The 18,986-nt window shown below is 45.7% G+C and overlaps 1 protein-coding gene across 16 annotated transcripts in view; it reads right to left on the reverse strand.

Annotated features, from left to right (window-relative positions):
- Positions 1 to 18,986, reverse strand: part of magi2a (membrane associated guanylate kinase, WW and PDZ domain containing 2a) — a 66,316-nt gene that overhangs the window by 4,709 nt on the left and 42,621 nt on the right. For 7 of the 16 annotated variants that reach the window (XM_061667165.1, XM_061667164.1, XM_061667179.1 and 4 more), the window contains 15 exons: positions 18,211 to 18,330; positions 16,927 to 17,157; positions 15,168 to 15,354; positions 14,143 to 14,222; positions 10,616 to 10,673; positions 10,221 to 10,342; positions 9,389 to 9,661; positions 8,511 to 8,693; positions 6,422 to 7,024; positions 5,313 to 5,344; positions 3,574 to 3,808; positions 1,809 to 2,050; positions 963 to 1,155; positions 323 to 553; positions 57 to 242 (listed from right to left, as the gene is read on the reverse strand). In XM_061667165.1, coding sequence (XP_061523149.1) covers positions 57 to 242; positions 323 to 553; positions 963 to 1,155; positions 1,809 to 2,050; positions 3,574 to 3,808; positions 5,313 to 5,344; positions 6,422 to 7,024; positions 8,511 to 8,693; positions 9,389 to 9,661; positions 10,221 to 10,342; positions 10,616 to 10,673; positions 14,143 to 14,222; positions 15,168 to 15,354; positions 16,927 to 17,157; positions 18,211 to 18,330 — 2,976 coding nt within the window. The remainder of the gene's footprint in view (positions 1 to 56; positions 243 to 322; positions 554 to 962; positions 1,156 to 1,808; positions 2,051 to 3,573; positions 3,809 to 5,312; positions 5,345 to 6,421; positions 7,025 to 8,510; positions 8,694 to 9,388; positions 9,662 to 10,220; positions 10,343 to 10,615; positions 10,674 to 14,142; positions 14,223 to 15,167; positions 15,355 to 16,926; positions 17,158 to 18,210; positions 18,331 to 18,986) is intronic. The other 9 variants (XM_061667168.1, XM_061667167.1, XM_061667177.1 and 6 more) reach the window with 9 other exon arrangements.

Genomic DNA, 18,986 nt, shown 5'->3' on the forward strand with positions numbered 1-18,986 from the left:
GATCATGAAGCAACAGGTGGTGCTAAAAACACATTTGAGCCAATCAGAAGTCTGACCTTCCTGCGGGATCATCCTCAGGGTGACGCTGAGGCCGGCGTCCTTGATGAGCTTGACGATGTCGCCGTGCGGCATGTTGACGATGGACTGGCCGTTGACGGCCAGGATGCGATCGCCCACCTTCATCTTGGCGCAGCGGTCGGCCGGGCTGCCCTCGATGATGCGCCCGATCCTGTGCGGCACCGCTGTCGGACGGGAAACGCGCGGGCGGGTCAGCGAGCGCAATTCCGCGGGCCGTGCCGCGATACGTGTGTCCGTGTCTTACGGTTGGCGGAGGGCGCCTCGGGCCGGTTGAGCGAGCTGATGATGACGAACCCGAAGCCTTCGCTCTCCTTCCGGTGGATGAGGACGTCGCTGGGTCGGGCGGTCGCGGGCGACCCCCCGTCGGCGGGGGCGGCCCCGCCGGCGCTGTTGGCGTACGTCAGGTCGCTGCGCGGCGAGCTGTGCTGCGTGGAAACCGAGCCCGAGCGGCGGCCGTTCTCCTGACAGGAGTCGCCTATAGGGGGATGTCAAGACCCGAAATGAACTCTTCGTATCGAAATATGGAAGCCATGTTGAGCTTATTGTCACAATATCAATACAAAATACCAATGTGCTCGCTAAAAATAGTTTTTCTTTGTTTGTGTAGATTCGTAGTTCAAAAAAATAAATAAAATGAGTCAGGCAATTTAGCTACCAGTATTAGGCTAACAAATTCAGTGACTTTTGAGTCTTTAAAAGGCGGGGCCAGGCCCGGTGAGTGACGTGGGTGTCGGCAAATGAAAGCGTAGATTTTACTCGCTCTTAACCGGCTAAGCCGTGAGCCAGATCGCTGCGAAACTTCGAGGCAGACTTTTTGCTTTGACATTTTCTTTCTGGAATCGAATGCTCCGGGTTAAAACATGAGCTAAATGAGCTCAACAAACCTGGGCCCTGCCTCCGCCTCCGGATGACCATGTTGACCTGTCCGTTGCGCGCCGCTCCGTGCATCAGGTCGATGACGTAGCGATGCGGCTTGCCCACCACGGGAACGCCGTCCACGAAGAGGAGCTCGTCGCCGGGCCGCAGACGCCCGTCCAGGTCCGCCGGGCTCTTCTCGATGATGGCGCCGATCAAGATCTGTCGGGCAAAACACAAAACGGACGGTTACGTACAGGGAGTCCGTTACTGACTACTTCCTGTCTAAAGCCGCCTGTAATGTCTGTTACAGCTGTTATTAACGCCGCATTAATTAAGATGGTTAGATCGCCTTGATCTACTATATTTAATACTCAATTTTTATAATAATCTACACAAGGCATCTAACCATTTTTTTCCCTATTTTTTCAATTTAAAAAAAAAAGGATTCAGAGACAATTTAAAAGTATTGAAAATATTACGTTAAATTTGATCAGTATGTATACATTTAAATAAAAATAAAAAATAGAAAATAAAAACGTTTTTATTCCATATTTCTTCACATTTTTTTTATTACTTAATATTTATATTAAACATTTATATATATTATGCTTTGTTATATATATATATTTTTTTAAATGAAGGGAAATGACAAAACAATTAAAAAGTAATTTGTTGAAATATCTCAAATAAAACATAAAATAATAAAAATAAGTATTATGACTTATTTAAAAAATAAATTTATATTAAAACGTATTTGTTTAAATATTGTAAAAACCAATATAACCAAACTATCCCTTAATATGTGTTATATATGTGACAGTGTTTATTGAAATAAAAATAAAAGGCGCACACAACGGCACGGCCGTACGAGCCTTCTCACGTGTCTCCGGACTCACAGGCTGGCCCGCCTCGTCCCCGCCCAGGACCCTGAACCCGAAGCCGGACTTCTGCCGCCGCAAGTTCACCTCCATGTCCTGGTACTCCGACCCTGCCGGGTGACAATGGCACGCGGCGGCATTAGCGGCCCGCGGACGGAGCGTCCGTTTTGAATTGACGGGAGGTACTCTACCCGAGGAGGAATCTGCGGGAAACGTCGTCCTCGGGGGGCCCGATTCTGCACGGAAAAAGAGGCGAGTGTGCTCCGTGAACCGTAAATAAGTCACAAAGATTGTGGGAACCAGACGGGGGGGAAGGCCCTGCTCAGTATTAACATCAGCAGCATCAGCCATAAAAGTCAGGAAGTGCTTACAGTGGCTAATGAGGTTGTCACTTGTTTATTGCGCGCAGGTAAAATCGGCTTCCTGCCCGCACCAACTCAAATAAACTCCAGCGTTGACAAACCAAAAACCCAATCCGAGCGAAATCAAGTTGCAATGGCAACAGACCTAAAACATGCGCGACGACATTTTGCAGTGCCAAGTCACCTTTTTCCCGAAAAAACAACAACAAAAATCTCAAAGGCAACAAAAGCCTGTGAGAAGATAAACATTTGGACCTCTTCTGGATTTTCATCGTAAACCAAGGCACCGTGATACTCCGCACTACCTCGTGGGCAAATATGAAAAGGACACCCAAGAAGAAGAAGAATAACAACAACAAAATAGGATTCTGGCCTCAAACGATCGTTCGTAAAATCCACAAATCGCCGTCGTTGCTAATGGACACGAACGCTAATAAATCTCGCAAAGATCGACAAAAGCTAAGTTGCGTTGTCTTAGAAAATCGAAGCCAAAAACGTTCCGATAAAAGAAATACATGACGATTCTTTCGACCGGTTATGTCAATGTACGCTCGGCGTCCCGTGATCATACGTAATGATACGTTACGTACGTACGTACGAATTTCCAATTCAATACTTAACGGTAAAGCCAATCTGTCAGATATCCTGTTTTATTATTCCATGACGCATGTCTGAATTTGGCCACATGGGGGAGAAAAAGGTTTGGAATTGTGTCTCATTCCACGTCGTTTGCCGAATTTAAGTACTTGCCAAGCTAGCTAAATATGAATTTAACTACCTAGTATAGACCAACTGCCATTTTAGTGCCTAACATGAATACTATTTTTCGATTCGTGTCTGATTTGCATCCAATTATGACGAAGGCCTGATTCAGATTGGAGGATATTTGATTCTGTGCGTCTATCTAAACTACATTTCTTTTTTAATCGGAATCGGCTCTCATGACTCAGCATTTACAGAAGGCTTCAAACTGTTGTGAAAAATGTTACTTTAACATTCCGCATTTAAAAAAATGTCTTTTAGCTCCATAATTACGCCAACTGACCTGGCATTTTTCGATGTCGGGGTTTACGTTAACCGGACATTTATAAGTGAAAGTCGCAATGACGAGGTAAATCGGATTTTTCACGATTGCAATTGAGTCACTTGCATAAATTCCGAAAGCTTGCTTGGCGAGCAAGGACAGGTTGGACTGCAGGGGAAAAGGCGGACATTTTACAAGCGAAGCAGTAGTTTCGGCATTTTAGAATTCCGCGGTAAGATCATCATCTGTTGTTCAGAGTGTTTATTGACAGCATTTAGGACGTAAACCTCCTCCGAGTCTATAAACCGAGTGTCAGAAGGAGGTAAATCGTTGTTTACTGCCGCTTGTTTGTCATCCACCTGCAGGTACTTACGCCTACTCTCAAAGATCGTCCCGGACTTCTCATACAGGCCCAACGGCTCGGCTTCGGACAGCGTCAGAGCCTCGGGGGCCGGGTCCGGCACCGAGGCTCTGTGGAGGAGTTGGTGCTGCCGTTTCAGGTGGTGGTTGCGGTTCGGGTAGGGGGCGCCGCGGGACATAACGGGGGCCGACAGGCAGGTCCGAGCCGGGCTGCTCGGGCCCCGGGGGGTCTCCCGCCGCTCCGACACCTGGAAAGCATAGCGGCAGCACCCAGGGGCCTTCTTTCAATCTTAAATATACTTCTTTTTACGTCATTTTTGGACCTAAGATGAATTCAAATTCACATTATATTTACTTTTATTTGCCTGAATCAACTGTAAATGTTACTATGGTTGAATATTTAAGCATAGCAACACATCATTTATTGTATTTCTTAATATCATGAAACTTATCAGAACATTTTCACATTTTCTTCTTCTGTTTCTAATCTTCTGTCTTTCCCATGGGATTATTTAGGGTTAATCTCATCAAAATTAAAGTCAAACATTATGCTTGTTTTAAAATTAAGGTTTTTTTTTTTCAATTAAAAAAAAAAAATGGTAAGTATATACCGGATTATATAAACAATTAATACTGGAAAAAAAGGTCAGCAGCAAGGGCAAAATACTTCTGCTAGTAACTAAAAACAGAACTTTTTGTATCAAATCCTAATAATTGTTTTCCCGTTGCATTATTGTAATTAAATACATGAAATTAAAAAACAAACAAAAAAACATTTATTGTCCTACAGTATTTACTGTAACATTTTTGACAGTCCCATTGCTGTGATTATTCACGGTTTGTTATCACATCAAAGCCAAGACAAATGCTGTTTTTACATCAATGTAAATGTATTAATAAAATTGAATATAAATATTCAAAAAAATAAATATAATATAAAATTGATATACTGCATTATTTCTTTTTTTTTTCATTGGATTTTTTTTTTTTTTTTTTTTAAAGTAAGCATTATTTTTGTAGCAAATCCTCCTAACTTCTCAATTAATTTGGATGCAAATGTGACAGAGAGAGAGGAAGCCAAGAAGGTATGCAAGGTTATTAGTTGCGTTATTAAAACTGCTGTGTGGCCATGCAACAATATGTTCGTTATATTCCATAATGATGATTATTCGTGACATATCGTGCAGGTGCACCTAATGAAGCGTCGCGCCGGTGTCACATGATGTCATCGTTTAATGAGGGCGTGACAGTTGAGGATGAGCAGCGTTGCAAATGGCGGCAGTGTGTGTGCGTGCGTGCGTGACACTGGGTCCACGCCGAGCCGCCAGGCGCTAACATGACGAGACGAGAGGCGGCGCGACGCCGAGCAGACGGCCCGAGATGAAGCCGCAGGAAGTGCGATAAGGGGGACGGGGAGGCGCATGTTTTTGTTTTGCCTGCGAAACGTGCAAATATCATATTCGGAGATGATATGAACGGCAGCGAATGTGAGAAAAAGTTATTTAAGGCAAAAATACGATCCACATGCCGCTTCAATCTCGTACAAAATTGCGCGGCGATCGCCCGTGTCGTTCTTTGCGAAATCCTGCTAGCGTCCCTGGCAGACGTAATAAAAAAGCGCAAGGGAGCAAATTGCTGCAAGCTCGGAAAAGACGAAAGTGAAGTGCGAGTAGAGTTAGTCAAACGCGCTCCGGGTTTTCCTCCGTGAAAAAAACGAGCCAGCGGCGGCTCGAGCAGGCTGACGTTTTTTACCTGCTTGCAGCTCTTCCGCGGCGAAAAGTGACCTGGAATGTAAATGCAAGAGAACAAACACACTTTTAAACTTACAAAGAGGGAAACTTGTTGCTATGGAGGCCAGACTATGCTTTAATTCTTACTTTTGTGTGCGACCAACTTCATGAACCAACAATTTCCAGCATAAGACACGAAGGAGCTTTAAGTCTTACAAATGGATGCGACCGTTTTCATGAAGCAAAACAATCCTCAGCAGAAGACACTAAAAAAAACGACTTTAATTCTTACTACTCATGTTTGCGACCATCATGAACCAAACCAACAATCTTGAAAGCAAAGATGCAAAGAAGATGCTTTAATTCTTACCACTCATGTACGGGGGGGCCGCCTACCCGAATCAACAACGCGCAGCATAAAACACGGAGATGCTTTCATTCTTACAACTTACGTATGCATCATTAGCAGAAGACACTAAGACGCTTTAGTTCTTACCATTTCTACAGGCGACCATCTTAATGAACCGACAATCTTCAGCAGAAGAAACGAAGAAGATGCTTTCATTCTTACAAGCAATGTACGTGCACCGGCCAAACCAACCCAAGACCAAAACTATGGCCCTCAATCGGCAGTTGTGTGCGGAAAAAAGGTGACTTTGCACTGCATTTATTCGCCACTAGGGGGGGGGGGGGGCAGGAAAAAAAAGCGCAGTCTTAGCTTTTCAAATTGTAATTTCGGGAAAATCAAATAATCATTCCATAACTGTGTCTAGTTAGGATAGAATGCAAAAAATAATGATTATTTTTTCGCATTCACAAGGGTATCAATGATGACGAGCGAAAACAGGGGAAATAAAATGATTGCGTACTTGAAAAAGGACATTTTGTTCCAAAACGGTATGGTTAGCTAGACGTTTTTATCGTTTTCTTTTTTTTCATAAAATCTTCACTTATGTGACACTTCACGATGCTAAAACGTCACATGCAACATTACCTGCAGCGTATTTAAGAGGCAGCTGACGCCGAACCTTCGGAACGGCTGAAAATGAATTCAAAATCGAAAATCCTGGTGGCAGTCAAGTACTGTAAACGAGTCCTCCTGGGCACGGCGCCGCCTGCAGTCGCGCTTACCTGGCGCGGGTCTCTGCACCACCAGACACGTCTCGGTGCCCACGGCGCACTCCTTGAGCATCTCCACCACTTGGGCGTGCGTGAAGCCCAGCACCGCCTGCTTGTTGATCTCCACGATCAGGTCGCCCTCGCTGACCCCCGGGCACCCCCCGGACTCCAGAACCTGCTTGACGCGCTGCCCCGCGGCGCCGTCGGCGATGGTGAACCCGAAGCCGTCGGCGCCCTTCACCAGGGTCAGCGTCAGCAACTCGCCTTGAGATGCCACCGAGACGCCGTCCGGGGTGTCCAGGTGGGCGTCCAGCGGCCGCTGGTGATCCTGACTCGCGTCCGGGGCGAACCGGGCCGTGCGGGAGATGTAGTCCAGGTAGTTGTCGTAACCGGGGCGCCCGTTCGCCATCAGTGGGCGCTGCTCCACGATGCCCAGCGGGGAGATGATGGCGGCGCTGTTGGCGTCGTTGTCGTCGGGCTCGTAGGGCAGCGGGTAACCGCGACACAGCACCAGCGTCACGCTCTGCCCGATGGGCACCGACTGGAAGAGTTTGACCACGTCGGCGTGGGTGGTGCCCAGCACGCACACGTCATCGATGTATACGATCACGTCACCTGCGGAACACGAGGACAAAGTTGATATTTGTCCGTGTTTGTGCTGTTACAACAAAACAGTAAGTCGATTCTTTGCCGGTAGATCGTAATTTCGAGACGCAAAATTTCAAATAACACGATGACAGTTTTTAATGACGAAAACTACCACTGTATTGTCTCAAAACATTAAGGAAAATGTAAAAAAACAACAACAAACAAACTGGTTTTATCAAGTGTAATTACTGTAGGTATTGTAGTATTCATGTGTTGGATGTGTGGCTTCAAGGGGCGTGGCCTAGTAAGTGATGTCAGAAGGTCGGACTTGCTCCTTGTGTCATTTTGTGATTTAATTTTTGTTCATTAAACTGCTGAAAGTCAGACTGTGGCTCTCCTCCATTTTTTTCACTTCACAAAAGATGGTTACGGCGAATACTCTTGTAACTTTCGCTAACAACCCAGGCTACAGTTAGCTTCTCCCCGACATCGAAAGTTCTTCGTCGCTTAGTCGAGATGTATCGCTTCGAAATACTTCCGTGACGCCAATTTAACCACTTTCCTAGTCGGCGGGGCTTTGGCGCCATCGTGTATCGCGCATCACAGGGAGAGCAAAAAACCTTTTTTGAAGAGTTGAAGAGTCAACCACGAATCAGCAGGCGTTCACTGTACATGATTATCAGCTTTCTCAAGTAAATTTGCACGGAAAATTGTACACAAGACTTATTTTGGTCTAAACGTAGTGTTTGCAGTGGCTGCGGCTAGGTGTCGTCTACGAGCCGCAAAAAAAAAAAAAAAAAAGTAACGCTCCCTCCTGTATTGATTAAAACACAAAGCATGCGCTTGCTGAATGACCTTCAGCGCACAGCCAACTCCAAAAGAGAGCGCGTCATAAAAGCAGCCGTTAAATATCTGTTTTTACGCCGGCCAGGGACATCGGCGAAGGGAAAATGTCGCCGCTCGCTGACAGTTTGCCATCGAAGTACACTTGGTTTTTTTAAATCCCCTACCGCACTTTTTGCATTTGCATTCCCCGTCTCGCTGTGATTCCGCGTGTGTGTCATCATGCCGCTGTCAGGCGGGAGGGAAGCAAATCAGCCGGAATAACGTTAGCGGGAATGTCACACCTCCGCAGCAGCACTTTGTGTTGTGTGCTAGCGTGGGCTACAAGAAGTAGGACGCCGCATCTGGTGAGGCGGGATGAGGATTGATGAGGGGATTTTGCAGGAGACAGAGGCTTTGGTTTGGCCTTTTTTTTTTTTCTCTCCTCGGGTGTTTGCGGGGGTGCGCCAACTATGTAGGAAGGCTTAAAAAGTTGAGGAGTGACTACGCTAAATTAAATGGTGGTGGAGAGTAGGAAAATGGGGCTCATAAAGTCGTGATTAAAGGTGCGAAAGTGCAAAATTGGTGGCCAAATGTATTGGGACAGTCCACCTACTTGAAGTATAAAGTTGTGTCCCAATACTTTTGTCCATGTCCACATAATACATTCCCGCGTCAGGCCGTTTCCTACCTGTGGCCATCTTGGCGTCGGCGGCGGCCGGCCCGTCGGGTATGACGCTCTTCACCTGCAGGAACTCGTCGGGCTCGTCGCCGCCGATGATGGTGAAGCCGAAGCCCATGTTGCTCTTGTGCAGCGCCGTGGACAGGAAGCTGCCTTTCAGCTGCGTGGGGTCACGCGTGAACAGCGGCTTCTCTGCGAAGGGGCGGGAAACGGAACGCAGCTGTTACACAACCCCAAAAAAACGGCTCCGCGTTTGACAGGATTGGATTGAAGGGTCTTCAAACCCGGTGCGGGTCGGGGGAAAAGCTCGCCCAAAAGGTCAGAATACTGGCAGGGAACGCAGGTGCGGATAACTCGTGCTCCTCCAAGGAATGTTGGCGGCCAGGAAGAGGTGCAGTGGAGGAGGAGGGGTGGCGGTCGGGTGGGGGGGTCACATCCGGAAGTAGCGTGAATTCAGCCAATGGCATGCTGTCAATCAAGGAAGAGTTCCATTGAGGGAAGAAGACTTTGGGACCATTTGGGAAAGGAGATAAGCGGCGGGATGGCTCACTTCCTGTCACATCCGCCTCAACGGGAAGCCGGAGCTAGCATGACAAATGAATAATCTTGCAGCTGTACATATTGTATCTATTTGGTGATGCACATTTGGACTATTTCGTTTTTTGATCCAATTGCCGCCGACTACTCTTGCTGATGTTCGCCTTCAATTATGGACACGTACAGTTATTGACAGGTTTTTTAATTTCACCACATACAACGCTGCTAACTATTGTTGCTGCTAGCTCACTTCCTGTCACACCCGCGTCAATGGGAAGCAGTGCGCTAGCACGGCAAGTCGAAAAGGAGCGCCGCATTCTGCCGCCTTGGTCGCCGCTCGACCTACTTACTGACGAAACGGCACAAAGGAGAGGGGCTACGGTGGGCATGCGGGTGGCGGCGGTGGTGGTGGTGATGGTGGTGGCGGGGGCTCATGTTGATCCGCCGGGTCAGCACGTGGCGCAACGGGGAGACGTCGGCGGCGGTGAAAGGTGAGGCCGGGCGCCGTGCCGCGGGCGGCGAGCGGGACGACAGATCGGTCAGGCTGCGGCAGCGCTCCGGCGCCAGGCCCGGGTGGGCGGCGGCGGATCTGGGGAGGGTGGCACGGGGGCCGCCATCTTGTACTGACGTTTGGAGGGGAGGAAAGGGCGGAAGAGAGAGAGCCTCACTCGGATGTGTTGCCACGGAGACGGGCAATGCCATCCCGCCATTGCCGCTTCAGTGAGGTCAACAAGTGGAGAGTCACGGTTAAAACGCATTCACTGCCATTGACGGCTTTAGAAGTTAAATATCCCTGTTAACTGGGAAGGCAGGCAGTGAATGAGTTAAAAGGACACGAAAAAGACACTTCATTAGGTACACCAATCTAATGCAGAGTGGTTGCACAAGTATGTTGACTCGTATTACATAAGGGCAAAAGTAGTTTAATGACTGTGTTTGCTGCAGTTCTGGATTTACAGTATTTATTTATGAACAGTTTGACTATTTATCGATGCATGTACAGATTTTTGTATGCTATAAACAATGCTTCTGACTATTCTCGCTACTGTTGTCACAAACACGCACAGGTGTACCTCTTGAAGAGGCTTGTGGGTGTAAGTCCTTTCAGAGGATCTATTGCTGCTGCAATAAAAATCCATATTTCCACGGATCAATAAGCGCTAGATGATGGCCGCTGATTACCTCTGAAGATGGCGGGAAGCGGGAGCGAGGAGAGCCCCTGACTTTGCATCTGCTGCTCCTGCTGGAGTCGCCTCTTGGCCTCCAGAACCGGATTCTCAAACTGGGTCCTCCTGTTTATGTGGCTACAATATGACAACAACAAAAATAAAATCGTTTCATATTTTCACCCTGGCGAAGCGCTGCCCCGACGGTCCCGACGAGTCGTTGCGCGGCGGGCTCCTCTCTCGCTATGATTAATTAAATGGCCCGCCGCCACGTTACGTCAGCGAGCCGCAGAACGGGCTTGGCGAGGGGCGGGAAAGAAAGAAAATAGATTTTTATTTTGGTTGTGAAATATGGATTATGAGCACAAGTCTGAGCTGTCCCGTTGAGTGCCTTTGATGCGGCCAACTTACTCCACATAGTAGCTGCCGTAAATGGGGTCGTCGATTTTCTCCCAGCCATACGGAAGCTCTGGAACCACACATCAAAGAATAATATTCAGAAAATAAAACACTCCTTTCATTCCATTGGGCAGAAATTGAATGGTGAAATTACAAACTAACTGCTTTTTTTCCCCCCCAGATTCCGCCCCACTCATTTTGCCTTCCAAAAAGTTCCTCAAATGATTAAAAAAAAAAAGAAAGACGATTGCTCTAGTGGCTTAATTAAGACTAGTTTTGATTTGCGCATGATTAAGTCTGAAAAAACCTCTGAGAGTTTGTGTGTCAAAACAATGAGTCTCAAATTTAGTCGGGCATCTTTTTCCCCAAACTCCCTATTTTTCTATATGGTCACTGTGTGCTTACATAATATTCTTCCTTGGCCTAGTTTACACACACACACACACACACACACACACACACACACACACACACACACACACAGCGTCCTGTATACTCGCCTCCTCCCACACACGAACGATCAAAAGCAAAAGCTGAATCTCCACTTTTCGCTTTCAATTTAAGCCGTAACTGTCCTTGGAGCCTGAGGAACGCCAAAGCGACGCAAATCATGATGGAGAGGAAGTTAGCAGTTTATGCACTCGTGAGTTGGAGGTCTGAAATTTCCTAATTTCAAGGAACGCACCACAAAACAAAAGCCGTTTGTTTTTGTTTTGTTTATTTAAAACAAAAATCATAATTTCCTCGTAGGGACGCCCACATGATGCATTCAGGAGGATTTGCAGATGTGGTTAAACACAGACCAAAAAAAAAAAAACAGCCCTTTTTTTCTTCGGGTAGTATTTCCACGCACTTGTCAGTCAGAGATCTTAAATGTTCCAGTTTTATGGAACGCACCACAACCTTGTGGTACCACGCTGCCCTTTATTGATTTCTCTCTGATCTTTTTATCGACAAATCATCAATTTAAAAGCTTTCAAGCGCCTCATAACCCCACGGGAGCCCTCACCCCCTTTGGGTAGCCTCCCTTAAGTCTCCCCATGTTATCATTTGTCATATTTGATCACTTTTTAATGCAGAGGCGTGTTAAAAATGGCCTGTCAAGATGTGCGGATAATGCATGCGTATGTGGCTGGCGTGAACGCAGCCCCTCAGCCCAGCTGTGGATTCAATTCCCAGCGTGTTCAAAGTGATAAATAGCGGCGACTGCGGGAAAAAGAAGCCATTTAATTCCGCCTGTGCTTCCTTCCGGAGCGCATAGTGAGGATCTCAGCAGAAACGTGTCGGCGGAGACCTGGGCCGACCTCATTGATCGCCAAAGAAGCACGCGTAAACAAGCGAGTGTTTCTTTTGTGGCCGTCGCCGTCTTCCGGGTCAGGGACGTCCGCAAAGGTGGAACGGAAGGAACTGATGGCATTTCGTCAAGACGGACCTTTAACACCGCCGCTGTGGAACTTTTACAGTTCCAGTCAGCACTTACAAGATGAAAGATGCACCACTCGGGATTGGACGCCAGTCGGGTTTTCCCATGATACAGTATCGTTCGCAAGCATCAAAAATCGATATCTTATCCATTTCTCTTGACATGCAGTGTCAATTCACAAGCATCAAATATCCACACTATAGTCGTTTATTTTTCATTGCTATTCTTCCGATGCAATGTCGATTCACAAGCTTAGTGAATCCGGAGCATCGTGGTAACGCTGTAATGTTGTGATATGACAGTATCATGATTGCCGCCTCTCATGTCAAGGCTAAATGCTAGCAGGCTATCTTTGCGACCCCACGAGTCACTAAGATGCACATTTGCACACCGCCATTGGGTCAATAAATCTGCTCCAGTACACTTTGACGCACCATCCACGCTTTAACCGCTGTGTGTGTGCGCCACAGGTGAGTTATTATCAGGCAAGAAGCAGCGGCGCCCTCCTTCACCTTGAGCAGCGTCGCGGGTGCGGGGGGTGCGAGTAAGCGGCATGATTGATGGGTGTATTTCCAGAACATCCACGCACACCTGAGGACAGCAGATTGCAAGGACGCAAGTGCGAGTGCGTGTGGCCGCACTGCCTGTCAACGTGTGCGTTTTCACCGATGGACAGCCAATCAGGGCACTGCTTGAGCTATCGGGGAGTCCCAAACTGGAATGGAGGACTTTGTTTGATCATTACAGATTTAAAAAGATGTCATTTTATAATTATAAAAATAGACCTGAATATGAGCATTTTACTATAGACACTGTATTTGACACGTGTATCGATACTGTATCATAAGAGAAATGACTATAACATCAAATATTTGACGCTTGTGTGCCATTTATGCTAATGGTATACTGATATTACTAATGTGTATCAACACTCCATTGTAAGAGAAACAACATTAGTATTGATATTTGACGCCTGCATACCGACACTGTAACATACTTTCCTCCATTTCGCCTTCCTGTAGGCGTTTAGCGTAGAACAGAACCTAGGTGAGAGGCGTTTTCATTTCCCAGCCAACGTACGCTTGGCGGAGAAGGAAGACGACAAAAAATAATAAAATAAAAGTTCATCTAGCTTGGAACAAAAGCAAACAACAAGCACGCCCTGCTTGTTCCCGTCTGCCAAAAGCAAAGGAGACAGGCGGAAGGGGGATAGGAAAGCGAAAAGCGAAGTGGGACAAAGACGCATCCCGATGTGGATGGAGCGAGACGGGAGGCACAAATATCAAGACGGTTATGTAACGACAAGGCGGCTGTGATGTCGAGAGCGCCTTTCAACGCTGCCACTGAGTGAAAATGTAACGATAACTACACCGCAGGGGTTCTCAAACTTTTGGGGAATTCTTTCAAGGACCCCTTCATAATCCTATCACTAGTTAAATATAACTACCAAAGCTGCCTATTTTTAAGAGAAAAACTCATAACAAATGTATATTTCTGTTTTTAGAGGGAAAATAAGTAGTAACGAGACAAGTAACGAGTTACGAGAACAAAGTCATCATAATTTGTAATTATCAAACTTTTGTAAAAAAAAAAAAAAAAACAAAAAAAACAACGCTAATAGCTAATTATTTAACGACCATTGTGGTGTACTGATCCAAACAGTTGGGCTTTGGCGTAGGCCTGCGGTCGAACCGAGCGGCCATTTTGAGCAAACAGAGCGCTTTGACCGCGCCGTGCGCCTGACAGGTCGCCCTGTTTGTTAAATTTAACAGCGGAGAAACTCTAACCCAGTGCTCCTGAACGCACCACGATGAAAGCCCATCAGTCACGGACGCCGGGGAAGGACGAAGGAGACAGACGACACGTGTGTGTTTGTTGGTGGTCAGTCTTTCTGTGTGTGTTTGCATGTGTGTTTGTGTGTGTGTGTGTGTGTGTGTCTGTGTGAGGGGGCGGCTAAACAACACACCGCCTCGCTCCCAGCAGAGAATAAAGGAATCTTTGTAACCACAAGTCTATCTTAACTCCAAGTACATTAATAAGACTCCATCACAGTTTGTGTGTGTGTGTGTGTGTGTGTGTGTGTGTGTGTGTGCGCGTGCGTGCGTGCGAAACTCACCGTCCTCTTTGCACTCCTCGGGCGGCTTGGCCTTCTTGGCGAGCCTCGGGTCCAACCACGACGTGGTCTTCGTGTTGTGGCTGCGCAAAAGGACGACAAACAACAAGTGAGCGAGCGAGCAAGAGGGAGAATGTGTGAAAGAGAGAGAGAGAGAGAGAGAGAGAGAGAGAGAGAGAGAGAAACAGAGAGAGAGAGAGAGAGAGGTTGGCGGTGTCTTAATTGAGTAGTTGGAACGCTTTGGTGAATAGGGGAAAAAAATAATGGCGATTGATACTTTTGATTTGCTGGCAGCCTCTCGGGATAGCAGAATGCAGATGGATTGGCCGAATGTTGGGGGGAAAAAAATAGCAATTAAAAAAAAAAAAAAAAAAAAAAAAAAAGAATTCATTTTTAATTCATAAAAATACGATAATATATATATAACTTAGAATTTTAATTAAATAAAATTTACATTTTAGTCAGTTTAATTACCATCCCTACGACAGGCTTAATGAAGTTTACTGCACTGTATCTATCTTACAAAAAACACAGACAAAAAAACAACCTCTAACACATTAATACAATTAATTGATAAAAATATAAAACAATACATGAATACATAAAAACAGGAAAGAATAAAATATGAGTATGTGAAAATATTTTAACTCAAAAATAAATACTAACAAAATATTTCTTGGACATCCCCTCACAGGATTAATGAAGTGTGTTTACATATCTATGAAGGAAAAATACAGAAAAAGTATCTATTTCTTAAAATTAATATATAATTAAAGAAAAGTAAAATCTATTAAGAACTGTATATAAAATACAAGTGATTAAGTCACTTCCCTACACAAGAAATGTTTTTAAGAATAATGATTACAATGAACGTAAATCTATCTATTTTTGGAATGTGATGTGTTATTGTGATGGGTATTTATTGGTGATTAGTACCTATCGATTATAGTTCCCTGGTTAGAAACGGCCCCAATATCTCCGCACAAGTGTAAAAATACCCAACAAGGCGTCCTAAATGTGTCACTCACTCGATGAAGTAGACTTCTCCTTTCTCCGTGTACGCCATCTCCCAGTTGTCGGGTAGCGGGCCCAGATCCTCGCTCTCCTCCAGCTTGGGGAGGACGCCGCTTTTCGGGGAGCGGCCGGGGTCCGCCTCGGCCGGGGCGTCGGCCAAAGCGTCGCCGGGGGGGCTCTTGTCCTCATGTTCGCTCGACTCTGCGGTGACAAAAGAGCCGAAGACGCCTTAGACACGACAACAACAAACTTTTTTTCAAGAGAAGCAGGCTGCTGCGGACCACTTGAACACACTGTACTGCTAACACAAAATATAAAGTGCCATTGACTGGCAATGGATATTTGACCACAAACTGAGGCACAACACATGTAGACAGACGATAGAACAATATTCACAACCATGTATTCTTTATCCTGCCCGAAAATGTCTTATATCACCGGAGCTTACTGAGGACCGTCTCCAAGGATCTAGCCGCTTCTCTGTATTATACTGCCCCCAGGTGGCTAAGATGCGCACACCAGAAAGAGCAGCACAATGTCAAAAAAATGCGGCAAAACAGTTTAATTCTTTATATTCTCTTTAATTCAGGCCTTATTGTATGTTTTTATAAAGTACAACACTCTAGAGTGCTATTTTACAAAATGTTTTTTTATTTTTTTACTGGAAGAGATTATTGGAATTTTTTATTCATTTCAATGGAAAAAGATTATTTGAGATATGCATGTTTCGAGTTATGGAACAAATTAAAGTCACCACTGTGTTACTGATTTTCTCTTATTTTGTTTGCTTCTGATTTGTCAGTTTTGACTTGAGGCTAGATCATTAATTTATTATTACTATTTCTTATTCTTGTGTTTATTTCATTTTACATTATTATTGTTTAAAATCACTCCCAAGTAGTCTGGACACCAAAGCTACAGCCTGTCAAAATGGAACAGTTATTTAAATATAAATGAAATGAAAGTAATTTTCGAGAGGACAATGCCCATACTGAACCTTTTTGGGGGTGGGGGGGGAAAAAAAAAAAAAAAAAAAAAAAAAAAAAAAAATCTGATTTGTTGGAAAAAAGCCGGCTACCCGCGCACATGGCAGGGGAAATTGCGGTCATCCGGGGGAATCCCGATTATCCCGGGAAAATCGGGCTCCTCTAATCCCCAATTACATCAAGCGGGTTCCGGTTAAGAAATCAGCTTACACCAAAGAAACAGACAGACATGCAGAAGTGGTCATTTGCACCTCAATTTTATGCCAGTCATCGATATTGTCAATTTATGTCATGAAACCACCTATTTATCCAATGTCACAATCATACGTGTACAGCAATAAAATAAAGCATCCTACCTTGTTGATGCTCCTTATGGTAAAACCAAAACTTCATCATTGTTTTCTTAAGCTAAAGCAGCGACAATTGCAAATAAATGAGTTAAAAAAAATTGTTTTTTTAAAAAAGCGAAACAAAATGCAAAAACATAAAACCACAGAAAGAATCCCTTCCTCTCTCTCCCTGTGGCCGCTTGCACTGATGAACCCTCACTGCGAGTGAACAGATTTTGGACGTCTGGCGGGCGTAAAAACCAGCTTAGACGCGTCACAGGACCCAAGTGTGGTTTTGGCTTTAGAACCACAAAAAGAAAAGAAAAAATAAAGCCAACTCTCAATGGCTCCTTTATGACGCCCGCTTCATGTGATCATGGGATGCTTGCAAAAGAAAAAAAAAAAAAGGCTGGAATCAATGGGATTCAAATAAAAGATGCCGCTTCGTCGGGTCTGACCTGGCGTGAGGGCGATGCCGTTGCCGTTGACGATGACAGCGGCGGCCCTCTCCTCTTCCTCCTCCTCCGGGGGCTCGACGCTGGCCTTCTCCATGTCGCTGACCGACTTGTTGCGCTTGCGCTTGCCCTCCGAGCTGGGTCTGGCGCCCGGTAGCAGCAGCAGCCGCTCCGTTACATTTAGCGACGGCGCAGCAGGCTCGACGGGAGGCTTGGGCGTGCCGTAAAAGTTATCTGGAAACACCAGAAGGAGCAGGCATCCCTAATACATGCTTCTATAAGAATAATACAATGCCCTTAACTTGATTGATTGTTGTTATGTTGTGCATTGAAGGAGAAGGGTGCTGCCTAGACGGGCTGCAGACGACATGGAAATACCAGTATACAAGTGGTTCCATGTGATGCTAATGCTCAATAAAGACAGCGTGGTTCAGAACTATTTTTAGACGAAAGAGGCAGCTTGTCGAAGTGCGCTGCCTCAACGGGCTGCGGAGGAACTCAAATCAGGAAGTATTCCCCGCTACATAAAGAGAGAGCTAAGTGTGGTGAAGGACTAATTGTTTGTAAATGTAAGTATTGAAGAAGGAGGATCCCGTCTAAACGGGCTGCGGAGGAAATTGAAACAGTAATTATGCTCAGTGGTGTTTCTTATACTCAATAAAGAGAGAGGTCCCACCACTGTGCGGTGTGGGACAATTTGAATCCACGATGAAAGCTTGTTGTAAAAATATACCATTGTGTTAAAGTAGGAGGGCGCTGAGTCGACGGCAAAATTGAAACAAGAATCATGTTCTAAGTTGTGTTTTAATGCTGTTGCTAAATAAACAGAGAGCCAAGTGTGGTGAGAGACTATTGGAATGTGAACGTTTGAGGTTAATAGTGCAGTATCGTCTTGAAGTCGGAGGACAATCCGAGACGGGCTGCGGAAGATAGAAACAGGACAGTAGAGGCTTAGAAGTGGCTGAATGCCAGTCTAACGCTAAACAAAGACGGTTTGGTATTGTCCTCAAGTAGGAGGTCGCTGCGTAGACGGGCTGTTTGCTTGCATTGAACAACTTGCCAAATTTTCTTGGCATCCCTATTTTGTTTCTCAAAGAGCCGTATGGAAGGATGGACTTTTGCTGGGAAGTTTGAGTTATCGTCGTGAAGGCAGGGGGTCCCTTGAGGGAACTGGAGGGGGGCCAAGTCCTTTACAATCCGGGCCTGACGAGCCCATGTGACCACAGGAGGAAGTGTTTGTTTTGATCAAGCCACCGAAGAAGGACGGACTCAATCCACCGTGCTCACCTTCATAGGTTCCACTCTCAAGCAAGGCTCCACTTTTCTCCAATTCCATAAAGCGCCGGACGCTTACGAAATTATAGTCCACCCCGGGGACATCTCCTTCCTTGGGGTGCCTGGTGGTGCCTGCAGGTGACAAGTGGACGAAGAGGTTAGACCCTGGAAGAGCTCATCACCGCGCTGCACACCCACTTTAACGGCCGTTAAGAGGAAAGATTAGAACGGAGCACAGGTGCAATGCATCAACACTTATCCATTAAGTGCTTGTCCTGCTTTTGTCCTTTTTCCCCTTCAGGAACAAGAACTCTAACCGGGTAGCGGAAGAAAGTCATCGTGACTCGAGTTCTAACGCTAACTAAAGAGAGGTCAGTACAGTGTGGGTCTATTTTGAGTGAGAAAGTAAGTTTGTTGTTTTGAAGTCGTAGGTCGCTGCCTTGACGAGCAGCGGAAGAAAAATAAAACAGCAAGCGTGCTCAGTTGTGTTTCTCATTGTAAATAAATCGAGTTCGACCCATCATGCTAATATTTAAACTACGAAAATGTTTATTGTAGTGCAGTATGTCGAAGGCCCTGGGAACAAAAACAAAACCGTAAGAATACTCTGTGGTGACTTGTGCCAATGTTAAATAAAGCGACACCTACGTGTGGTGCTTGACTATTTTAAAGTTTGTTGTGCACAGCGTCATCTTTGAGAAGCAGGTGTGCTGCCTAAACGGGCTGCAGAAGACTTTGAAACCGGAAGTACATGCTCAGAAGTGGCTCCATGTCACCCTAATGCTAAA

This window comes from Phycodurus eques, chromosome 22 (assembly GCF_024500275.1).
Source record: "Phycodurus eques isolate BA_2022a chromosome 22, UOR_Pequ_1.1, whole genome shotgun sequence".
NCBI classification, from domain to species: Eukaryota; Metazoa; Chordata; class Actinopteri; order Syngnathiformes; family Syngnathidae; genus Phycodurus; species Phycodurus eques.